Source organism: Mauremys mutica, chromosome 1, assembly GCF_020497125.1.
Source record: "Mauremys mutica isolate MM-2020 ecotype Southern chromosome 1, ASM2049712v1, whole genome shotgun sequence".
Lineage (NCBI taxonomy): Eukaryota > Metazoa > Chordata > Testudines > Geoemydidae > Mauremys > Mauremys mutica.
The window spans coordinates 133,036,074-133,060,360 of record NC_059072.1 but is presented as its reverse complement, the minus strand read 5'-3'; the positions used below and the strand labels follow the sequence as shown (position 1 = coordinate 133,060,360).

General features: G+C 48.3%; 1 protein-coding gene across 1 annotated transcript; it reads right to left on the bottom strand.

Annotated features, from left to right (window-relative positions):
* Positions 1 to 462: 462 nt before the first annotated feature.
* NOBOX (NOBOX oogenesis homeobox) lies at positions 463 to 22,333 on the bottom strand. Its single transcript, XM_044983097.1, has 10 exons — positions 22,294 to 22,333; positions 14,598 to 14,786; positions 12,141 to 12,995; positions 11,551 to 11,657; positions 9,565 to 9,683; positions 8,569 to 8,702; positions 4,270 to 4,540; positions 3,352 to 3,698; positions 1,515 to 1,871; positions 463 to 648 (listed from the first exon to the last, which is right to left on the bottom strand). The coding sequence occupies exons 1-10, from the start codon at positions 22,331 to 22,333 to the stop codon at positions 623 to 625; spliced, it is 2,445 nt and encodes an 814-aa protein (XP_044839032.1). The 3' UTR covers positions 463 to 622.
* Positions 22,334 to 24,287: the final 1,954 nt, after the last annotated feature.

Here is a 24,287-nt window from a genome sequence, read left to right as displayed (position 1 = left end):
TGAGCTCCTCATCCTCCCTCCTGCTCTGTTGACTCTGTGAAATTGGGTTAAACCATGGAGTTCCTCTATCTGCACTGTTTATACTAGCTTCTCCCTGGGGCTCCCTTCCTATGTAGTCTGCAACTCACCTTACCCCATCTGTATCCCCAGAATCTTACCCACTCTAGAGTCATCTTCTAGCATCTTCAGTATCTTCTGAATTCTGGGAACCCAATGGAGCCCTCTCCTCACTTTGTATAGTTCTCTAAGCTTTGGTTACTCCAGCCAGAGGACTCTCCTTTCTGCGCCATCTGTAACCAATGGATCCTGGTTTCCAGCTACTCCTGTCCACTGAGTCCTTGTTACCTTCTTTAGTCTAACCAAGATCATCTTTCTTAGTAAAACTCAAAAGTCAGGATATTTGCAAAAAGCACAGACCAGAAGTTTTTATTGATTGAAACTTCACTGCTTCTTTCCTCAGCAGGAGAACAATCGTGGCAAGAACAAAAAACTCAAAAGAAACAAAAAAGCACTTTGATTGCAAATAATATTAATTCTTCTTTCTTCTGTCTCTCTCATAGTACAGTGTTTAATAATAACAACAACAACATCCTTTCCTCCTTGTTTCTTTCAACATGTAGAGTCAATTTGGATTCTCTTCTTTGTCATCTGAAAGAAGAAATATATAAGAAAGACCAATCTCAGAACACTCTGTGGAAGTCACCCAGAGATAGAACTATTTCAAACTTTTTAAAATTTCAAAATTTTGTCATTTCAAAATTAGAAACTAACCCCTATGAAAAACATAAAACCCCCCTGTGAAAATGTTTGAAGATATTTTCCCCTAGATTTTTGAGCAATTATAAAGTCAGTTCACTTTTTTTAATTTAAAAATGTTTAAACAGTAAAATTTTAAAAATAATAGTTTTGCAAACTTGTTCTCTTAACCAGCTCTCCCCAGAGGAAACGTGGATCTATTCGTGGTAGGTATCTTTGAAGTAATCAGCCAAGTGTGGCTGCCCAGACCACCCCAATAGAATAGATGTCATACAGAGGATTCACCCTTGCACTCTCTCAGACTGATCTTCCTCTGAATCCCATCTGGACTATCACCCACGTGCAGTCACATACCATCTTCAGAGAACAGACCAATCTGAGAAGCTTGTCTGTGGGACACAAAGCTTCCCCACTCCTAATTTCAGAATCCCAGTCAGGAGAATACCAAGAAGGGGATGCCAATAGAGACACAGGACTGATCTTTAAATACCCTGAGACCAAATTCACATCACTTTCCATCTAGGAGATCACCCAGGAGCAGCTGTCCCATATTCCCGGCCACAGGAACAAACACAGATTCTACACAAGGTGTAATTTCCCCTTGCCTCCAGAGACCTTTCTGAGACAGCAACCCAGCAGTGGCAATCCATCCCAACTACCCCCCAGCTCTGGTCTCAGATGTCTATCCAGGGGGATCTGCCAGGCTCAGAAATGCCTTCCTCATCCCCACCACAAAGCCCAGGGGGCCTTTCAATTACCAGCAGCACTTTCCTCCTCCTTGGTGATGCTGCTGCTACTGCTGCTCTCTGGGTCCTCTCTTTCAGCTGGTGCGATCTGCAATTGGTGGTTCTGATATGAAGTCTGGTCTGGTGCTTGCAATGCCCTTTGTTTTTCAGTAAATACTACAGATCCTGATGTTGCCCCTTTGGGCAGCTGGAGGAAACAGGGAGTGGGCTGCATTATACCAGGGTTCTGAGCGTAGGGAACCTGCTCTGTGGAGTAATGTCCTGCTGCAGTGCTGGAAAACTGCATTCGAGAGCAAAGCTGATTGGAGAATGGACGTCCCTGCATGTAGAATTCATTCCAGGGGACAGCCTGGTAGGCAGCGATACCTCCTGGAAAAAAAAGCAGAGAAGTTGGAAGGGACAGACAGAGACAAGGAAAGCAGGATAATATACTTTACCTAGATAGCACCTTTCATCAGAGGATTTCAAAGGGATTTACTTGCAAAAACTGAGTAAGCCGTCCTTGTCAGAGAGAGAGAGCCCAAACTAAAAATGCAGCATTTCTGGGACCACAGTAAGGTGTGTTCAATGCAAAACAACATTACAGGAATAAATACCAATGTATTGCAATAAGAGAAAGGTTAACTTCATGGTTTGCAGCATAAGAAGTGTTCTTATGCAGTGCACACTTTACAGGAGGGCAAAACTGAGGGGCAGAATGATTAAAATGTGATTCTAATCTGAAGTGGCTATGTAAAAATGGCACTCTCTCATCCAAGAGGTCTGTTCCACCAGTGTATTCAGTGACTTAAGTGACAAAAATGGGTTTTTACTGTTCGCACTCCTGTTTGCCGTGCAGAGCCAACTTGGTGTTTGGCTTCTGTTCCCTCTTGTGCACCATCAACAGAAATGGTCCTAATTCTGCAAACACCTATGCACATACTTCACTTTATGCATGTGAATTCAATTGAACTGTTCACTTGCTTAAAGTTAAACATGGGTGTAAATATTTTCACGGTCAGGGCTTAGGTTCCCATCATTTACAATTGTGCAAACCCACTGAAGGCAACGGGACTGTGCTGATGTGACTAAGGGCAGTATTTAGCCTGAAGAACCTTTATTATTTGTGATGATGCGTGGGATGGTAAGAATCCAACCTAGTTCTCAGATCTCAGGCTGAGTTTGCAAGGCTGGCTGTCTGAAAAAGAAACATCTGGTTTTACTTGTAAACTGATCACGATATGGAAATCATTGGGACAAACTAAACATGGAGCCCAAAGATACCATTTATACATAATTACATTTCAGAGAACAATTACCTGAAGTAATTTAACCAGGGTCATAAATCAAGTCAGTATCAAAGCCAGGGGGAAAAACAGTCCTGACTCCTTTTTCCATGCGCTATCCACCAGACAGCTCTACCTCTAAGCACCTCATTCCCCGTGCCCCCAAACCATATACATACTTTTAAGATGGCTTCAGAAGGGGCCCGATAGGATTAGGAGCCAGTTTTCCTTGATTTATCTACCCTAACTCTATGCCACTGTGGCATCTAGACACCAATCTATCTCTAGCCATCTATTTCCAACATTGTATTTTTTAAAGGTACAGTACACTCCAAGATGTGTGTCCCAAGAGCTCATAATATTTGGATCAAACTTAATAATCATTCAGTGATTTCAAAAAGAGAGAGTCAGGCAGTAAGGAGGTAGGGAGCTATAGTGTCACTTTCTATATACATGTTTTTCTTCCTTCTTTTCCCTTTCATAGTTATAGTTGAATTGCTGCACATTTCGGCCCTTCATTAAACCAGCTAGTAACCCCAGAGAGTTGGGGTGAATAGGATCCCAATAGATTTGGGGATACTCACCTGAGCTCCCAGCAGGCTGCTGTAACAGGATCTGTCCCCCTATGTGGTGCTGTAAATACCCTCGTGAGGCACCTGCCGCTCCGTAGGTCACAACCCCACTATTGCCAGCCAAGGTGAAGAAAGCTGGATTGGATTCGCTGGGTGTAGTAGGTGTGAGGCGGACACTGGGCAGCACATTGCCGGCAAGGGGGACTGGAAGGTGGTGGAATTGGGAGAGCTGGTGCTGCAGGGGGTATTGGGGCAGCTGGTAGGTTCCAGGCTGGTTACTGTAGTGATAATATGGGGTCTCTAGGTTGGCTGTGGGCTCCAGCTGTTCAGGGTAATTGCATGAGGTTGGTGAGCTGATACTGTGGAGTGCAAGGAGAGAAACAGTTCACAGGTTGGGAGGGGAGGAACCATTAAAGCAACATGTGCTGAAAACAATTGTTAAACCCTCCCCTGGCTCCCAACTCCCAGCTGACACCTATTCTGGCTCCCCAACACCCAGGCACAGAGCAAAGGCAAGAGAAGATGAAAACATGCCAGCAGATGTGAAGTTGAGGCAATGGGGGGCATCTTTATACTCAAGTTTCCCACTCTCCATGCACACTCCAATCCCCACTGTATCCTCCCTGAAGGATTCCCACTCTCTGCACATCGGAGCTCCCCTTTCTCACACACATCTTAATCCCAACTGCATTCTCTTAAGAGAGCTCCCTTTCCTTATTCTTAGGCCCCCCTCCCACCATGCACGCAGATAATCTCATCTGGGTCCCCCTTCCCTTTCCTCTCCTCTTAGCATCCCCCCCTTTGCATGAACACACCTAATCCTAGCTCTGTCCTCTAGCATTCTCTAGTCCCTCTCAGTTTCCCCCACCCCAACCTCTCTAAAGTTTGCTTTCCCCATCTCTTTCATGAAGAATGTCTCATTGCCCATACCCTTGACTCTGGAAGCTGTAAGTGAGGACTTCCCTGGAGCTGCTTTCCTGACTGGATGGACTACATTCACTGTTGGGAGTGTCCAGCATCAATGGAACAATATGATTGTTTGGGTTGAAGGTCATATTGAGAGGGAGGCTGGCCCTACGAATGGGTGGAGGGCTGGGAATTGTGGGGAAGCACTCCATCCTGCTGGAACCGAAGCTGCCCTGGGATAGTGCCTTTGTCTGACCTGCCTCACAACACGTCACCACTCCAGTTACCGAAGAGACTGTGAAGGAAAAAGCAAGAGATTGTGTCATACACAGGTCAAATGGAGAAAGTAGAGTGAGTGACAGAGCTGGGGGAATCAGGGCAGTGAGCATGGCAAGGCAGAGGTGTGGGATAAAGAGTGCAAGGGGATGGAGAAGAAGTTGGGAGTGAAAAAGAGCCAGACGGTAGAAGGATAGAGACAGTAAACAGAAGCACTATTGCACTTAGTTCTGTCTAGCACAAGCCTCTTGGGGCTGAGCTACAGGAAACCTACCTGTTGATATCACTCTGGCTGGCGCAGAACGTTCACTGACACAAAATGTATGCTACTAAACATAGAATTTTCTGGGACAGAAATTCTTGCTCCAAACGTTACTGACAACCTTGAACAGGTCAACATGCTGCTTCTCAGTGCTATCAGAAACAGATTCCAGAACACTGTGAGGAAAGGGTGTTACCCACAGCCAGCTTGGAAAAGGCTCCAAACATAATGTTATTTATACCACATTCTCTTTAGTTCCAGCTCTTCATTTCACAACACAGCTGCAAGAATACATATTAATTCTTTGGGCTCAGTTGTGCCTTTTAAACATAGCCCTGTTTTGGAGTAGTGCAGAACTCCTTGCACGGTCTCAGTTGCCCTGAGGTGCTACAGAACTTAAATACCCACCATATCCACTGATTTTCTTGCTGTTCTTTATTCCCTCACTGAGCTGTCTCATTGGGTTTCAGGACTGAGCCCCAAGAACATTCCTGGTAATGCACATAGAATTTTGCAGAATCATACAGTTCTCTCTCATTGTAGACTTGAAAAGGAGGTCTTTGTGTTATGGAACCAATTAAACAGTGTGGAGAAAATATGCAGATTTGAACTTTTCATCTCTTTCTCTGGTGGCCACCACAGCAAAGGCCTGATATTCAACCACCAGAAGCCTAGGGCCATGTGCAAAACCATCTGTTGCAATTTCATATGCCTAATTTTCTTGTGGAATTGCCACAGTCAGGCATTTACACACACACCAATGATCTATTATTTGCACAAGCAAGTACCTATTTTGCTCACATAATCACAATAATTAGGCACACAATTATATATGTATCTAACCCTTCCTCTGTATCAGAGAGGCAAATATTATATTTTCAGATTGGATTCTCTAATGGCTCAAGTTGGTAGTTACTTTTGTTGGAGCCTGCCACTTACTGAGATAACACATTTATTTTCTTTCTCTGTGTTGTTTTCACAGAGCCTATACTTTGGAAATCACTTTTGCCTTGTAATTGATTGACTGTCACTCATTTGTTCAATCTTTTCATTCAGTTCCATTATTCTGGATTCCATCCTACTCAAGTTTCTATTTATCTCCGCCACCATTTCTTTAAACTTCTAATGACGCCAAGGGGTGGCTCCACAGTTTTAACTTGATCCAATTTTGTTGGCAAGTTGTTTTCTTAGTAAAAAAGGCTGATATAAAAAAACAGATGATTTATATTTCTTTCAACTTGTTTTCTATTCTCATTCACCAGAGTAAGCTCTGGTGATGCTTTATTTAAAACACTGCACAGTTGTATTGTCAAAGTGTGGTTCTTTTCTGAAAAGAGTCATTGTGAAAAATGGCATCTTCTTCCTAAACAGATTTGTTTCCTGGGTGTAACATCTGCTGTCTTTGGTGGACAAAAATAGGTTTTCACTGCTTTTTGCTCCTGTGAGCCCTGCAGAACTAGAGAGAGGGGACACTGGAGTCTGTTTCAGCTTGTACATCCAGCAACTAAACAGTTAACTAAGTTCCAATCATTACACATGTAAGCACAGTGACTTCAGTGGAGCGTGCACAGGTGTCACTGAAGGCCTGATTTGATGACAGCTCAATGTAGATGCAATGGTGATAGTAGACAGCAAATTCCAGAGCCCTCAGTTTCAGGCAGGGAGTTGGGACTCTACTGTATTTGTTCTTTGGTTTTAGGATCTCTGAGAATGGAACACCAATGATTGATTGGGCAGGAATTCCCCCTTCCTTTTTCCCCACAGAGAATATGAAGAATTTGGGTAGGCCCTTGTATATTTTAAGTTATTTTGTGAATATTTCACTTTCTGAGGGAAATCTACACTTGGGAAAGGGAGTGTGTCCAGGTGAACATTATTCTGAGAGGAAAAGCACTCAAGAAGGCTAGATAACTTGGCTGCAATTGGATGGAAAAAGGATAGCGGAAATGGCTGGGTTCAGTTCAGACACTAGAGCAGAGGTTTCCTCTCCTGAAAGCACGGTGTGTCTGTGAAACCCCTATGGATCCTGTAGTTCATCCATAGACAATTATAGGAATAGTTGAATATTATGTTTGCTTGTTTTCTTCCAACAAATGGCCATTTTTGCAACATCTTGGTCTTTGAGCTTATTTGACCAATTGCAGGATTCATCAACTGTGTCACATCATCATTCTGAGAAGCAATGGATTATTCAAATGCCTTGACAATGTTTGTACTGCTGCAACAAAATGTGCAAATGTTGGAATCAACTAATAGAATTAAAGACATGTTGGTTAAAAAATTCATAGAATCTATTCATAAGCAGTCTTAGTTTCTGGACTACTTCTCACAGACAGATTTAGATGACAGAAGTGAAGTACTATATTATAGTATTGGTAATGTGTTTTATTTTAGTACTTTATTCTTAGCTTATGTGCCTGTTTATGAAAATTGAGTAAACTTATAAATGAATTTTTATTGAGGTCTAATGCATCATCAACTATTTTGGCATTGAATAAATACTATTTAATCTTTAATAATCTACCATTTTTAGCTGTTTGGGTTCAGTTATGCTCCAAATTCATTAGAAAACCATTTCCACAGAGCACCCAATTTTTGTTGCTCTCTCAGTCATTCCCTTAATATAAGTGTCACTGCACTTAGCATGGTACAATGGGTTATAACTAAGCATATGAAATTAATGAAAGGGATAATTTAGGCTAAATATCAGGAAAACACTTGCTAATCAGATCTATTAGTATGGATTACTCTCCCTAGAAAAGTGGTGAAAACGTCATCTGAAGTAAATACTGGGAAATGTACTCTAGGGAAAAATCCTGACTTCATAAGATTACAGGCTCCTAAGGCATGAAATATTCAATCTAACAAATTTCTTCTCTCTGCTTTCTATGATTCTCCAAAGACTAGTTGCAGCTCAGGCAGAAAACTGGTCCAAGAGCACACCCTATTGACTCCCAATGTTACTGCAACAGAAATTAAATAAGAACCTTCACCCTCATCCAATTTCTGCCCCTCTGGACCAAGCACAAGTCTGGTCCTCGGGCTGTCAGTGCACACTGACTGCACAATGTCAGGCCTCAGTGAAGTCTGAGGCCAACAGTAGTAGTAGTAACTTTCCAGGGGACATGAAGGTATGGGTGGGGTAGAACAATGGCAAGGCTGTGGCTCTGTCCCTATTCTGGTCAAGACAGCAATGTGTAAAATAGGCTAGAAGGGGCTGTTCTGGCCTACGCTCCCTGGGCACTCAGGGTGGCATGGAGCCTGGCTCACATTCAGATACAAAAGCTGCTGTTAATGTGACTCACCTCCTCACACACTCTCCTCTACTGTGGGCTGGGCTGTAGCTGAAAAGCTACAGTTTAAACCTATATGTAGGGTGTATACCTGCCACAGGAGCATAAGCAACCAGAACAAACCCTACACGATCATTCAGGAAAACACCATTAATGGTGCCAGTATCTAACATCTAGCAAACTGGGATTAAAGGAAGTGAGGCTGATCGGGTCTGGCCTTACAGGTGTCAGACCTGGGTAAGGGAATTACTAATGATTTCAGTCTTTGACCACATTCTCAATGCTGAGAAGCTGCACAACATAGTGGGTAATCCCATGAGAGGGCACGTGCAGGGATGTGTTAAATCCATTTCACAGTTTCTGCTTGGTGTGGAGACCTGTGTGATTTTCCTTAGGCTGTGTGCAGAATCCTGGAGGCAGCAAGAACACCACCACGCCGTGTCAGACAGAAACACAAATTCTTACTGAGATACAACCATGAATGGCTTTCACCTGATGAGGAGACGAGCGGTGCAGGATGCCCACTGAGCATGCTGGGATAGTTCCCAACTGCGGTATCCATGTTGAGCATAGCAGACTGGTCATGAATGATGTCAGGCAGTGGAGGCATAGGCAGGAGAGATGGCCTGGAGAAAGAAGTAAAAGATATGAGCAGGGAACGAAGGAACAGAGGGCAGAGTGAGACAAGCCCTGACCTGGAAATACTCACTCTTCTAACTGTTCCCCTTCTTTCCTCAGGAAACTCTCACTCCAAATTCCTATTATCCTCCTCACTCTGCAAAACCTTAACTTCTACCTGCCTCTGCCTCTGAAAGATCTTTCCTTCCACCCATTCTTTTGGAGGATCCTCCTCTCCCTGGAAAGTCTTTGCATACTCCCACTTCGCCCCCACACATAAACCCCTTTCCCCTAAAGATGCCAACTTCCATTTCGCCAATGAACCCCATTTTCTGTGAGGAAAACATGAGTGGGCGAGGAAAGAGAGGGAAAATATCCCCCTGTGGGTCCAGAAGCACTTAAACTATGAGGAGAATAAGGTGCAGAAGGGACTTTGGCCAACATGCTCACAGAAGTTGAGGATGGAAAAAATCTACTAGATCACTCTTTTATCTCCTCCCCTCCTCCCTGCACATTGTAAGCAATGGAGATTCCACCACTTTCCTTTGAAGACTATCTCACAGGCTAATAAATCACACTCTTAAGGCATTATCCATTAAACTCCATTACCAATCCAAGTCAGGTTTTGAAATGGGAAAGGGTGCACAAGTCTCTCACCAGCTGGCATGATGCAGAAGCTGCAGCTACCCATAAGGTCTCATGGCAAGGGAGCCTCTGTTGACTTCTCCCTCTCTCTTCCTGACCCTTAATGTGAGGCCAGAGATTGTGAGGGGGGAGGGATGCAGATGAAATGGGGCAGGGGAAAGGGTAGGAACTCTCACTCTTAAGTGCTTGGTAACAAAGAGAAAAGAGAGGGGGTAGGTCCCTCACCCATAAGTGCTTGCTCCTGAAGGAACTGACAGAGTTGTTGATGCTGGGCATTTCTTGCTCCCTTTCACAGTGAGTTTCTCCAATTTTCGCCACTTTGCTCTGCGATTCTGAAACCAAACCTGATAAATGGAGAGAAAGAAACACTCGGTGAGGAGACCATCTGCATCCCTTCTTCTTAAGCCCTTTGGGACAGAGACAGAAATCAACAGAGATCATGCCCACAGTCTACCCTGAGAAACAGAAATCAGCAAGAAGCCTCTCCCCTGCACCTCATCCCCTGCAAGTGTCCAAATGGCCCATCCCAGGAGACAGAGAGAGAGAGAAAGAGAGAGACAAATCTATAAAAAGCCTCCCCAACCTCCTGTCTCCTCCTGAATGCCCTCAGGAAAGGGAGACATGTCAGCAGGAAGATCACCCCCAGGTCCCATTTACCCCCATTCCTCTTCAAGCAGCCCCAAGAGAAAGACGAGGAGGCTGAGCAAGGAGCCCACTGTCATCTGCATCCCTTCCCCCTCACAATCTCCAGCCTCACAGTAAGGGTCAGGAAGAGCGAGAGAGAGAAGTCAACAGAGGCTCCCTTGCCATTTTCTTGTGTCACTGTCCATGGGTGGCAAGTTTGTAAAAATTTTGGTGGGGCCCAGAACCCGCCCCCAACTCCGCCCCCCCAACTCCGCCCCCACCTGCCTAAGGCTCTGGGAGGGGGCTCGGCGGGGGAGGTCTGGGGTGCAGATCCTGGGCTGGGGATTAGGGTGCAGGAAGGGTGCTGGGTGCAGGCTCTGGGCTGGGGCAGGGGGTGGGTGTGCAGGAGGAGGTGAAGGGTGCAGGCTTTAGGATGGAGTTTGTGGTTGGGAAGGGGTGTGTGGGAAGGGGGAGGGAGTTTGGGGATAGGAGGGAGTGCAGGGTGAGGACTGTGGGGCTGAGGATGAGGGGTACATGATGCAGGAGAGGGCTCAGGGCTAGGGAAGAGGGTTGGGCTGTGGGTGAGGGATGAGGGGTTCATGATGCAGGAGGGGGCTCAGGGCTAGGGAAGAGGGTTGGGCTGTGGGTGAGGGCTGTGGATGAGGGGTTCATGATGCAGGAGGGGGCTCAGGGCTAGGGCAGAGGTTTGGAGTGTGGGGTGAGGGCTGTGGATGAGGGGTTCATGATGTGGGGGTGCTCAGGGCTGGGGCAGAGGATTAGGGTGCGGGGAGATGAGGGGTTCATGATGTGGGGGCGCTCAGGGCTGGGGCAGAGGATTAGGGTGTGGGGGGATGAGGGCTCTGGCTGGGGCTGAGGATTAGGGTGCAGGGGGATGAGGGCTCTGGCTGGGGCTGAGGATTAGGGTGCAGGGGGATGCGGGGTTCATGCTGGGGGGGTGCTCAGGGCTGGGGCTGAGGATTAGGGTGCAGGGGGAATGAGGGCTCTGGCTGGGGCTGAGGGTTTGGGGTTGGAGAGGCTCAGGGTAAGGGCAGCCTGCCTTGCCAGTACTGGCGGAGGGCAGGCACTAGGACCCTGCGGCAGCAGACAGCAAATCTGCTGGGAGCCCTCCGGGCAGCAGGCAGGGGAGAGGCGCGCTGCGTTCTGTCAGGCAGGGACGCAACACAACGCGGCGGAGGGGGGGGAACACGCGGAGGGGGGGTGGCAGGCGGGGGCTGGGACCTGCTCCAGGCAGGGTCGCGGCGGCGGGGGGAGACCTGCGGTGGCCGGGGCCGATCCAGGCAGGACGGGGGGGGGGGGGGGCGGGAAGAGACCCAGCTCCAACTATTGCTGGAGCAGGGCGCCCAGCCCTGAATATTGCTGGGGCCCGGGCCCCACACAAATATATAACCTGCCGCCCATGTCACTGTCCCTCCCTGTGAGTTACCTTCCTGCCCCCTACATTGCTGGCAGCTGCAGTCTCTCTCCTTTCCAGATGAACTCCTCTCCTCTCCCTACATACCTCCAGGCTCTCTTTCTCATTTTCTCTTGTTCTTCTGATGCAGTGCCCATTAACCACGAGGGACTCACCATGATGCGCTGTGGTGTTACACCAACGGCAGCAGCGATCTCCCGCCTCTTCTCATTGTCAGGATAATGGTCTTCCTGGAACATCCTCTCCAATTCCTCTAGCTGCTCTGGAAAGGAGGCATTGTTGAAAGACAGAGAGAGAGGAAGAGAATAATGAAGCAGAGAGCAGGATAGTGTGTGTGACATGAGAGTGAAAGAAAGAAACCGGGGTGGGGGAGGGGGGAAGAGAAACCTGATTTTCAAAATACTCAACAAATAAATAAATAAATAATGGTATAAAAAGGCATCTTCAAAATAGAAATATATTACCACATTAAGCAAAAATCTTCTTCCACACCAGAACAAAGTGCATTTTGCTAATGATATTGTATACCCAATACACTTAGCAACCTTCCAGGTTAATTCAACTGGAGATGTTCCTGAGCATTTAACAATGGAGAGCTGACTATACAAACACTAGCAGCCACTGCTGTCCAGTGTCTCCTTGTTGCAGCCCAATATACTATTCAATATGCCCTCGGTAACACTGTACCCTAGTCTACCAATACCATTATCTGCCAGGGTGGCTCTCAGTATCTTCCAATTCCTACCTGCACTGTAGAAGGTGCGTGTTTTCTTTCGGACAGGTAGCAGAGCTCCCTGCTCTTCTGGGTTCTCTGGCGGCACTTTTTTCTCCTTGGCCACATCCTGACTGCCTCCAGATTCCTGGAATGATGACACCCTGTAGGACTGCCGACCTGCAGTGCTGGCAGCCGCACATCGGGCTGATCTGCGGGTAGCATGGCCAAGATTTAGATTCACATCCTGGAGCTGTGCCACGCTGTAAAAGTTCCCGGGAGCAACACTGGATGTCTTTGGGGAGCACATTCCACTGCTGCCACTGATTTTTTGTTTCTTGGTCTCCTTTTCTATGCTCTCAGGGTAATATCCCTCAGCTCTTTCCTGTGACTGATCTGGGATCTCCTGGGTAAACTCAGCCCCGGGGACTCGGGGCACAGAGTTCATGTTGCCAAAGAAAGCTGGCAATGACCCACACATTGTGGCATAGTTGAGCTGACAGTCCAGAGCTGGTCGGTGTGGGGTGGGTGACTCAGACACATGCACCATGCAGTAGTTTCCACCTCCATCTTCATCCTTTACAGGGTCAGCACCATCTCTTGTTTCCAGGATGCTCCCAGGCTGGCAGTCTAGGGCTGGTGGGTGCAGGTTGGGTGACCCTCCCACCTGCACCATGCAGTAGTTTCCATCTTCCTCCTCTTCCTTTAAGGGATCAGCACCACCTCCTGTTTCAAGGATACTCCCAGACTCATCTTTTACAATCACGGCATGGAAAGTAGATAGCAAGCTGTTCCCTGGCCCATGCGCCACATCCTCAATGAAGTGCTTAGGGCTCAGCAGTGACGCCTCCTCTCCTTGTTCTTGCTCCTCCTCCTCCTCCTCACATACTACAAAGCAAACACACACAGTAATGCTAGAAGAAGGCAGTCCCTGGATAGGAAAGTTCATGGGAAGAGGCAAGATGTTTCAGTGAGAAAGCTCTGCCTTCTGCAGGAGTCTCACTTCCAGGAGCATCATGAGAAGGGTAATCACCAGCTCTTTCACCCAAAATTATAAGGGCCTGGAGCCCTGTACTTCAGGGATGGTAGATCTAAACAAGAGACCCATATTGACAATAGGGGTCTGGGAGAAAGATGGACCCTGATGATACCCAGGGAGCTGAACAGTCCCCATGGATTTCTGTTGCTCTCAGGGAAGGGAGACAGGGAATGGTTATGACAGATCAAAGGGAACATAGCATTGGTCCACTTCTAGAGGAAGAGCCATAACTGGAAGAGATTTTGATGGACAGGGGATTATTCTAGCAACAGAACTTCAAATAGGGGGTCAACCAAAGATCCTTGGAGGAGTGTTGCATTCTTTTGCTTCACCTTCAGCCAGGTGCTCCCCGCACCTCCCTAAAAGTTTTGTGCCTTGGTGTAACCACAACTATAAGGGCATAGGAGTTTTCTAAGGTTATTTTGAACATAAGATGTCAAATAACCTGAATGCACAGCTTAGACTGGGCTGGCAAACAGCCAGAATCAGGGCTGTAGGGATGTAGCCGACCAGGTTGAGAAAGGAAAAAGGAAAGCAAAGGGGTCAGGAGCACATGGACAGAGGCAAAACAGTCCCCTTAGAAATCCAAGAGAAAGGGTAACGTGTTTTTATGCCTTACAGTCACAAGCCTTTGATGCTGCAGGTCCACCAGCCAGTCATTTCTACAAGCCTTAAGATACCAATGCACACTGAGACATTTAGGCCCAGATCTATACAACTATGAAGGGTTCTAAAATCAATGGAAGTTCGGAGCCTAAATGCCTTTGTGGATCTGGGCTTTAGTTCAGTGGCATTTAGTAACCAGTGAGGGCCAGACATGTGCCCATTGAGGTCTATGGCAGAGCTCCGGTGGACTTCACAGAGTGCCCAACTGGGCCCTTAATTTGTAAACCACCCCCAAAATGTCTGTTTAAGCACTTCTTCCCCCCCCCCGGGGCGGGTCCTTTACTTCACTGTTATGAGCAACCCTTTCAGGTACAGTTGGACAGTGCCAATGCTGGCTGGTGAGTCCCAGGGTCCATCAGCGCCCCCCCCAAGCGCTGCCACCCAGGGGCTGACCCCAGGAGGCCAGAGCTGGGAGCTGACGCTCAGCAGAGCTGCAGGGGCCCCTGCCTAGTGAGGAACAGCCGCTACCCAGCAGGAATATTGGGGCCCGTGGCAATTGCAGGGGTGGAACTAAAGCTAATGAGCAATTACTCGTCCCCTCCCCCGTTCCCAGCCGCCTAGCCCTGCTCAGCCCCTAGGGGTAACTCTGCCCCGCCCCGCGGCTTGCTCGAGCCCCCCACCCCGGCAGTATCCCCAGCGAGCGCTGCACGGCAGGGCAGGAGGGGGCGTTATGTGCAGCGAGGGGATGGCGCGCAGCGGGGCAGGTTATGGGCTTGTTAGTGCCCGCGGGGGCTGCGCTCATTAGGGCCATTGCCGGGCGCCTCCCCCGGAGCCATTAAACTTACCCGAGCCCCGGAGCCGCTGCTGCTGCTGCTCCCCCACCCGCTCCATCCTCTGTGCGGGCTTCTCGGCGCCAGCCAGCGGGGGTGCGCTGGGGCCGCGGGGCGCCGCGTTAATGTCCCGCCGGCCGCTGCAGCGGGCGCGAAACCCGCATCCCAGCGAGGCTCCGGCGCCGGGAGGCTCATCACACCCACCTGGGGCAGCGAGGGGGAGCTAGACGCCCGGCCAGTGAGGAGGAGACACCTGGCTCCTCAAAGGGGCCAAGGAGAGACAGATCAGCCCCCCTCCCTGGAGCAACCCGGGTCCCCCAGGGGAGAGTGACCAATCCCCTTCCTGGTCCCCGAAGACAGGGCAAGGCAAAAGCGACTGAGCTGGGGCCCTGGGGCCCTGAAGAGGCCCCAGAAAGACAGGTTGCTGGCAGAGCTGGAATATGCCCCTAGGCACAGCATCCTCTATGCCCCACCCCCTGCCTACAGGGGACCTTGGTGCTGCACGCAGTTTTAGAGAGGGAAGGTGCCCCTAGAATGCTGGCGCCCCAAGGCACATGCCTACTGTGCCTAATTGGAAATCTGGCCCTGGTTGCTGGGTCCCAGAAAAGAGGAAGGGGGTGAGGAGGAGAGCCTGAGACCCCCCGCCCTGTACATGAGATCAGACTGACAATTCACTTTTGCCAAGATACTACAGTACGTCTGGCTCCTATGTCGAGGGCAGGTTCTGGAGTAGTGTGGCTTCCCTATAGGTTTTTTCTTAGAGTTCTTGGCCTTTTGCTGATTCTGCATGAAGCTCTGACATCCCATGAGCCTGTCTTGCCAGAACTGTAACTAGGCATTTTAGTGCCTGGGGCAAGCAAGCACTACAGGAGATGCAGCCGGGAGAGGGGTCATGTGCTCCCTCCTCCCCCAGATTTCAAGGGTTTCAAACTTGGGGCATGGCCCCCACCAGGAGCTAGCAGATCAGAAGCTGGTGGGAGCCACTTGGGCCCGTGGTTCTCTGGGCTGTGGGAGCCAGGGCCCTGGCTGGCTTTCCCAGCAGCCTTCCCTGCCCTGCTACTCAAGCCAGGCAGCCTCTGCACAACTGGGTGCTCCCCAGGCAGGGTGGGTTGCACAGCTCTTAGCTGTGCTCCTGACATGCTCTTGCCTCTCCCCCAAAGGAGCCTGGGGCTGGCTGGTGATGCCCCCTGGAGCTGGCCCCTGCCTGCTGAGTCCAGCTGCCGTAAAATGCTTCCCCAAGGAGCTTGCTCACCACTGCCCTGGCTCCAGAAAACCTCTGTGCTAAATGGAAGACAGAAATTTGTGGGGCATGTGACCCCACATGCCCTGTCCCCCATGTTGCCTCATTTTTCTGCCCCTGTGGCCTTGCACTCTGGGCAGTTGCCCCGCTTACCCTGCCCTGGTTACAGCCCTGTGTCTTGTCCCCAAGATTTTCCAGTTTTATTTCCTTCGTTTTTAGTTGGACTCTCAGGCTATTTCTGGTAGCCTGGGAAGTGTTTCTTGAACTTTATTTCTGTAAAAGACCATTGATTATGAAGTTGTTCCTCCTTGGCTTTCTGGTTTGTCGTCTACCTCCTAGTTTCGCTTTCCATTTTGAGCACTGATTTTGTATTTGGTAGAAGCCTGCTTATATTTTACAAACATCACAGGGGCAAGATAATCTGCTAGGGTGAAATTTCCCTGTATTAGTCTATAGCATCTAGCTTATGTTGGTTTTTTTTTCTGTGTTCAGTTTCTGAGAACTTTTTGTTTCTTTTGGCATCTGTCTTTTTAGGGTTTGATATGTTGCTCTAGACCAGGGGTTCTCAAACTGGGGGTCAGGACCCCTCAGGGGGTCACAAGGTTATTACATGGGAGGTTGCACGCTGTCAGCCTCCACCCCAAACCCCGCTTTGCCTCCTGCATTTATAATGGAGTTAAATATATTTTAAAAGTGTTTTAATTTATAAAGGGGGTCGCACTCAGAGGCTTGCTGTGTGAAAGAGGTCACCAGTGCAATAGTTTGAGAACCACTGCTCTAGACGCTATTCTTTTTTGAATATGGTGGTTTGTTTGCATCACTGGTTTTGATGTTAAAAAGGCATAATATATTAAAATTTGGCCCCAAATTAAAGGGCCAGTCAAAATAGTTGTATTTTTATTAACAAACATTCCTAAGCATAAATGTTTAAAATCCAAACATTACAGTTCTTGAGCCTGAAAGTGACACTCAATACAAACAGAAATTAAATGGATTTCCCTGCCAGTCATATGTTGCAAGGCAAAAAGTAAGCAAGAAGGTATGATAAGTAAATTGGCTTGTTGGTAATGCAGTATAGGAGTGGGACGGGGTAGGGGTTCAATTCATTGTTTCCCTGCACCTTGTGTATTTGCTTATATGAGTGCAAAGTGGGTGTATAATGCTACTATTCTGATTTGGTGGTATTTGAACCCACTTCACACCTGTGTAAATGCCTACACAAAATGCTGGGCAACAGTGAATTGGGTCCTGAGTGTGTATATCTGGCTTCTGTCTGGTCTTAGTGCTCTGTGGAAGGGGTGCACAGTAGTTTGCGTTGACTGAGATGGCACCAGAAGCTGAGACCTCTCTCTGTTCTCTCTTGAACTGTTACAAGCAAGATTGTAACCATTCAGTAATGTGGCTGGTTCTAAAAAACATGCTTGGTGTCTGCACACATGGTCAAGAGGGCCGTCCTTACCCATACACGAGCCAAGGAGCTGTGTAGGGCACCAGGAAATTTGGGGCATCAAATTGCCCCAAATTTCCTGGTGCCCTACACAGCTGCATGCTACTCCAGCTGCCAGCCAATCCCCCAGCCAGCTAAGCCTGCCAGGAAAGCTTCCCTCGCCCCCTCCCGTGCCCACTCTGCCCCTTTCCCATAGTCCCTGCTCCTGCTTTGCCCTGCCCCTGCCCTGCCTCTTCCCATCCCTGCTCCACCCTGCCCCATCCCCTCCCTGAGCTACGTTCCGGGGGACTGCAGCAGGAGTTGGGCACACCCTGCGTTCACCAGGCAACAGGAAGTGGAGCAGTCTGGCCCCAGCCTGCTCCATGCCGCTGGTGAGTGCTGGGGGGTTGTACCCCTTGCCCCCCAAGGCTGGGAACCAGGGGAGCAGAGTGGAGTGGGCTGGATCACTCCACTTCCCACTGCCCCATGAGTGTGGGGTCGGGCCAATCCTGCAATCACCAGGCGGCAGGAAGTGGAGCGACCCAGCCCCAACCCGCTCCACCAGTTTGTACGGGGAGGCGGTTTTCCCCCCAGCCTTTTCCTGTCCCCCCACAGACCTTGGGTGCAGTCCCCTCACCCTGTGGAGGCCTGGGTCCAGCCCTTCCTCTCACGGGGGGAGACTTGTAGGGCACCACAATGTCTAGGGACGGTCCTGATGGTCAATATCTGTTTAGTAAGCATGGTGCCTCTAGTGCTCTTGCCACTAAGATGGATCATCTTTCTTATAACCAGTCTTCCTATAAGTGGCTCTGCACTTAATTTTTTGCAGTGTGGACAAGAGCAGTCCCACTGTGCCTTGATTACTGGTTAGGACAGTCCACCTCTCCTGCAGCAATCCCAGAGTGCATTGTCCTATGTGTTTTCTATCTCTGGATTTTCTATGGCATGTATCACTGTAGTATTTAATGCCTTGATGCAGCAAGTACTCAGTTGTGAGTAGTCCCATTGTGTTAAATGAATGTAGGATTGAGAGCACAATTAGGCAGCATGTTAAAGACGTGAGTGTTCAAACATGGTTTTACCACAGCTGAGACAAGTTGGCTAGAGTGTGGACACAGCTCAAATGGCATCTCTTGTAATTGGATCAGCTGAGGATTGCAAACAAAATCCATTTTGAATGTTAGCATGAACAGGGCCTAGTAGAGGAGAATCCTCCTTGCTTTGCTCTGTGGCTATTTTTATGAATGTTCCTGTGTGTGAGTAGTGCTGTATTTATTTGTTGACCTGTAGGTGGTGGTGGTTTGTTCCTTTTACTGGAGCAAGGAACATTACCTTTGGTATTTTATTTTTGGATGGCAGCTTCAGACCTTTTCAGGATCTCTTTAAAACTTCTCAGGTTTTTATTCTAAAGAGACTATTTATAACACTTCTGTAGAAACTGATCTTTTTTCCTATGGAGGTCAGCAACTTCTCTATTCAAGTGAATTGACCTGCATTGCTGCTGCCCATCCCACATAAAATGAAATAGCTGCAATCTGAAGCAGTGTCACCTATATTTCTGTGCGATATCTGTGAGAAACTAAAGGTGTAAAAAGTTCAGTTACTTCAGCTGCTTCTTCTCCTCTTTGCCTGCTGTGTGATTGCTCCTAGAGCCCTGGACATTCCCTGGTGTCTTTATTCAGTCAAGTTTAGGGGAATTTATCACGTCCCATGCACAATAGATCTACCATAAGGGCATTTTTTGCTATTCCCTTTTTTCCTCCCATTTTCCCCTTCTTATTTTCTTTCCATTACTCCTAGTTACAGTTCTTTATATCACCCTAAATGTTTTCTCTTCCTCCATGATGTTGATATCCTTCAAATACTTGCTCTTGACTATGATATCTTCACTGTCATCTAGGGTTGCCAGGTGTCTGGTTTTCGACTGGAACGCCTGGTCAAAAAGGGACCCTGGTGGCTCCAGTCAGCACTGCCGGCTGCACCGGTAAAAGTCCAGTTGGTGGTACAATGGGGGTCCGGGGCTAAGGCAGGCTCCCTGCCTGCCCTAGCTCCGTGTGGCTCCCGAAGCGGCTGCCAGGTCCCTGCAGCCCCTAGACGCATGGGCAGCTAGGGAGGCTCCATGCACTGCTCCTGCCCTGAGGGCCAGCTCCACAGGTCCCATTGGCCGGGAACCATGACCAATGGGAGCTGTAGGGGCAGCGTCTGAAGGCACGAGGGCAGCAGGCAGAGCCACCCTGGTTGCCCGGGCACCCAGGGGCTGCAGGGATCTGGTGGCTGCTTCCTGAGAGCCAGGGCAAGCGCTGCCTGGACCCTGCACCCCAACCCTCTGCCCCAGCCCAGAGTCTCCTCCTCCATCCAAACTCCCTCCTGGAGCCTGCATCCTCCCAACACCCTGCCCCAGCCCTGAGCCCACTCCTGCACCCCAAACCCTCATCCCTGGCCCCGCCCCAGATCCTGCACCCCCAGCCGGAGTCCCCACCCCCCCTCCGTGCCCCAGCCCCAGTCCAGAGCCCCCTCCTACACCCTGAACTTCTCATTTCTTGGCCCCACCCAGAGCCCATCTCCCCCGCACCACTGCCCCAGTCCAGAGCCCTCATCCCTGGCCCCAGCCCAGAGCCCGCACCCCCAGCCAGAGCCCTCACTACCACCCCCGCACCCTAATCCTCTGCCCCAGCACGGTGAAAGTGAATGAGGGTGGGGGAGAGCGAGGGACAGAGGGAGGGGAGATGGAGTGAGCAGGGGTGGGGGCTCGGAGAAGGGGCAGGTCCTTGGGGAATGGGGCGGGGGCAGGGCAGGGCTGTTCGATTTTGTCCGATTAGAAGGTTGGCAACCCTACTGTCATCTCTTAGAAAAAACACAGAATTTAGGCCCCAGTCTTGCAATGTGCTCCACATGGGCGTAGAGGCCTGTCTCCATAGAGCTGATGGCAGGATAAGGGCCTTAATTTTTCATCTCATCTCATAGAGTGACTCTCCCTAGGCCTTTGCTCATTTGCATTGATTATCTTTGAATCAATGCAAATGATTGATCAACCTCATCAAAAAACTCGCACAGATACAGGCTTTGGCTACACTTACATTTCGCTAAGCGAATTTTCGCTAAGCGAAATTTGTAATTTCGTACATTACAAGCGCTAAGTGTAGTCAAAGCGCCAGGGCTGGGAGAAAACTCTCCCAGCACTGTCCGTACTGCACCTCCCTGTGGGGAATAACGGACAGCGCTGGGAGCGCGGCTCCCAGCGCTGGGGCTTTGACTACACTGGCGCTTTGTAGCGCCACAATTTGCAGCGCTGCAGAGGGTGTGTTTTCACACCCTGCTGCAGCGCTGCAAATTTGTAAGTGTAGCCAAGCCCTCAGACAGACATCGTCTTCCTCTCCAAGTGCAAACAGATGGACATCATACTAGATGGACTGAAGGTAAAAAAATCCATTGCAATCGACATACTATACTGAGTATGGTGAGAGATTGTGCCACACACTCTCAAAGAAACTGAGGAACCACCTGATCAGCATCCTATACAGCAGACAGGAGAAGATCAAGAATGAGCTCTTAAAACTGGAGACTATCATATAAAACCAACGTTCCACACAAACTTCCACGTGGCTGAACTTTACAAAAAGGAGACAAGCCATTTACAACGCACACGCCACTTTTCTACAGAGGAAAAAGGACAGTAAACTATCTAAACTCCTACATGCCACAAGGGGCTACAACAGTGGTACCCTTAACTCACCCAATAATATTGTTAGTCTATCCAACCACACTTATCCTGGCAGAAAAATCTGTCATATCTCAGGGACTCTCTTTCTGCCCCACCACCCTCTCAAACATGATCCAGTTCTGCAGTGATCTGGAAGCCTACTTTTGCCATCTACTCAAGGAATATTTTCAACACACCACTGAACAGTTCACTGACCCACAGGAACCTTCCTACCAACACTACAAGAAGAAGAATTCTGAGTGGACTCCTCCAGATGGTTGAAATACTGTAATAGACTGGACTTCTACATAGAGTGCTTCCGCAGATGTGCACAGGCTGAAATTGTGAACAAACAGCATCGCTTGCCCCATAACCTTAGCCATGCAGAACGCAACACCATCCACAGCCTCAGAAACAACTCTGACATTATAATTAAAAGGGCTGACAAAGGAGGTGCTGTAGTCATCATGAACAGGTCGAAATATGAACAGGAGGCTGCCAGGCAACTCTCCAACACCACATTCTACAGATCACTATCCTCCGATCCCACTGAGGAGTACCAAAAGAAACTACACCATCTGCTCAAGAAACTCCTTGCTATAGCACAGGAACAAATCTACTCAGATACACCCCTAGAGCCCCGACCAGAGGTATTCTGTCTGCTACTCAAGATCTATAAATCTGGAAACCCTGGATGCCCCATCATCTCAGGTATTGGCACTCTTACAGCAGGATTAACTGGCTATTTGGACTCTCTCCTCAGTCTGTATGCTACCAGCACTCCTAGCTATATTCGAGACACCACAGACTTCCTGGGGAAACTACAATGATCTTCCTGAAAACACCATCCTGACCACCATGGATGTAGAAGCTCTTTACACCAATATTCCACATGAGGATGGACTACAAGCTGTCAGGAACAGTATCCCTGAAGAGGCCACGGCATACCTGGTGGCTGAATTTTGTGACTTTGTCCTCACCCACAACCATTTCAGATTTGGGGACAACTTATAACTTCAAGTCAGCAGCACTGCTATGGATACCTGCATGGCCCCACAGTATGCCAACATTTTTATGGCTGACTTAGAACAATGCTTCCTCAGCTCTCGTCCCCTAGTGCCCCTCCTCTACTTACACTACATTGATGACATCATCCTATGGACCCACAGGATGGAGGCCCTTGAAGAATTCCACCTGGATTTCAACAATTTCCACTCCACCATCAACCTCAGCCTGGACCAGTCCATGCAAGAGATTCTCTTCCTGGACACTACAGTGCAAACAAGTGATGGTCACATAAACACCACCCTATACTGGAAACTTTGTGACCGCTAAACTTACCTACTTGCTTTCAGCTTCCATCCATACCACATCACACGATCCATTGTCTACAGCCAAGCCCTAAGATACAACCGCATTTGCTCCAATTCCTCAGACAGAGACCAAACATCTACAAGATCTTTATCAAGCATTCTTAAAACTACAGTACCCACCTTGGGAAGTGAGGAAGCAGATTGACAGAGTGAGATGGGTACCCAGAAGTCACCTTCTACAGGACCAGCCCAACAAGGAAAATAACAGAACACCACTGGCCAACACGTACAGCCCCCAACTAAAACCTCTCCAGCACCTCATCATTTTCCAGGACAGGTTGTAGATCGTTGATCTCTCACTCTTACAGACCTTGGGAGGCAGGCCAGTCCTCGGTTACAGACAGCCCCCAACCTGAAGCAAATACTCAACAGCAGCTCCACACCACACCACACCACGGAAACACTAACCCATGAACCAATCCCTGTAACAAACCTCTTTGCCTACTCTGTCCCTAGCTCTACTCTAGCGATGCCATCAGAGGACCCAACCACATCAGCCACACCATCAGGGGCTCATTCACCTGCACATCTACTAATGTGATATATGCCAGCAATGCCCCTCTGCCATATACATTGGCCAAACCGGACAGTCTCTACATAAAAGAATAAATGGATGCAAATCAGACATCAGGAATGGCAACATACAAAAGCCAGTAGGAGAACACTTCAATCTCCCTGGACATTTTATCATTCTATAACAGATTTAAAAGTAGCCATACTTCAACAAAAAAACTTCAGAAACAGACTTCAAAGAGAAACTGCAGACCTACAATTCATTTGCAAATTTAATACCATTAATTTGGGCTTGAATAGGGACTGGGAGTGGCTGGCTCATTACAAAAGCAATTTCTCCTCTCTTGGTATTGACACCTCCTCATCAATTATTAGGAGTGGATCACATCCACCCTGATTGAGTTGGCCCTGTCAGCACTGGTTCTCCACTTGTAAAGTAACTCCCTTTTCTTCATGTGTCAGTATATTTATGCTTACATCTGTAATTTTCACTCCATGCATCTGAAGAAGTGGGTTTTTTACCCACAAAAGCTTATGCCCAAATAAATAGGTTAGTCTTTAAGGTGCCACCGGACTCCTCCTTTTTTTTTTTTTTTTTTTAATTCCACTACTACCTGCGCTGTTTCTCTAGTACTGAGACAACCACACCTGGAATACTGTATGCAGTTGTGTGTAACTACTCTTTTAGTGTATGTGGCAGTAGGTGGAATGGTTTATTGTGTTGGCTAGGATGTTTAATTGGATTGGTTGTTTCTTTGTATATGGAGTGAGGTGGTGGAGATAAAAGGAGAGCCCTGAAAAAGTGGCCTCTGTTTCAATGTATAGAAATGCCAACTTGTCCTCAGCATGGTGGCGAAAGGTCTGTGATACCCTTTTACTCTGCTGGGGAAGTCTAGATCCTTACCCACCCTAGGGACTGGTAAGGAGCTACATGATGAGAGGGTGATGTAGGCTCATTGGTGATTGGTGTCTCCGATTCCTATTGATGAACATGGGAAGGCAGGGTGGGCTGAGGCTTTCTCATAGATCCAGTTTGCCCATGTCTTACTAGTATTGTTTGAGATCATTCCTCAGTATGATAGGGAACTGGCTGGCCATGACCCTGCCCTTTCTGTTCATGTTGTTCAATGCAAACTTGGTGATGAATCAAATGATCGCTATCCATTTGCTTGTGGATGAGGCCCTGACTTTGCTTCTATGACTGGGCTGAATGATACAGCAAGTCTTGTGTTAGCACTTCTACAGATTTTTTTTTTTTTGGCATGTGCTGAGAGATGGTTAGGAAAGAAGCTGTAATAGTCTGCAACTGATTTTAGATGTACAAAACCAATTGGTGTAGAAATTGAACAATAAACACAAGTGCCCAGTCTCTCCTAATACAAGAACAAGGGAATATTAACCAATTTGAAGGGCAGTAAATTTAATATAGATAAAAGGAAACACTCTTTAATCC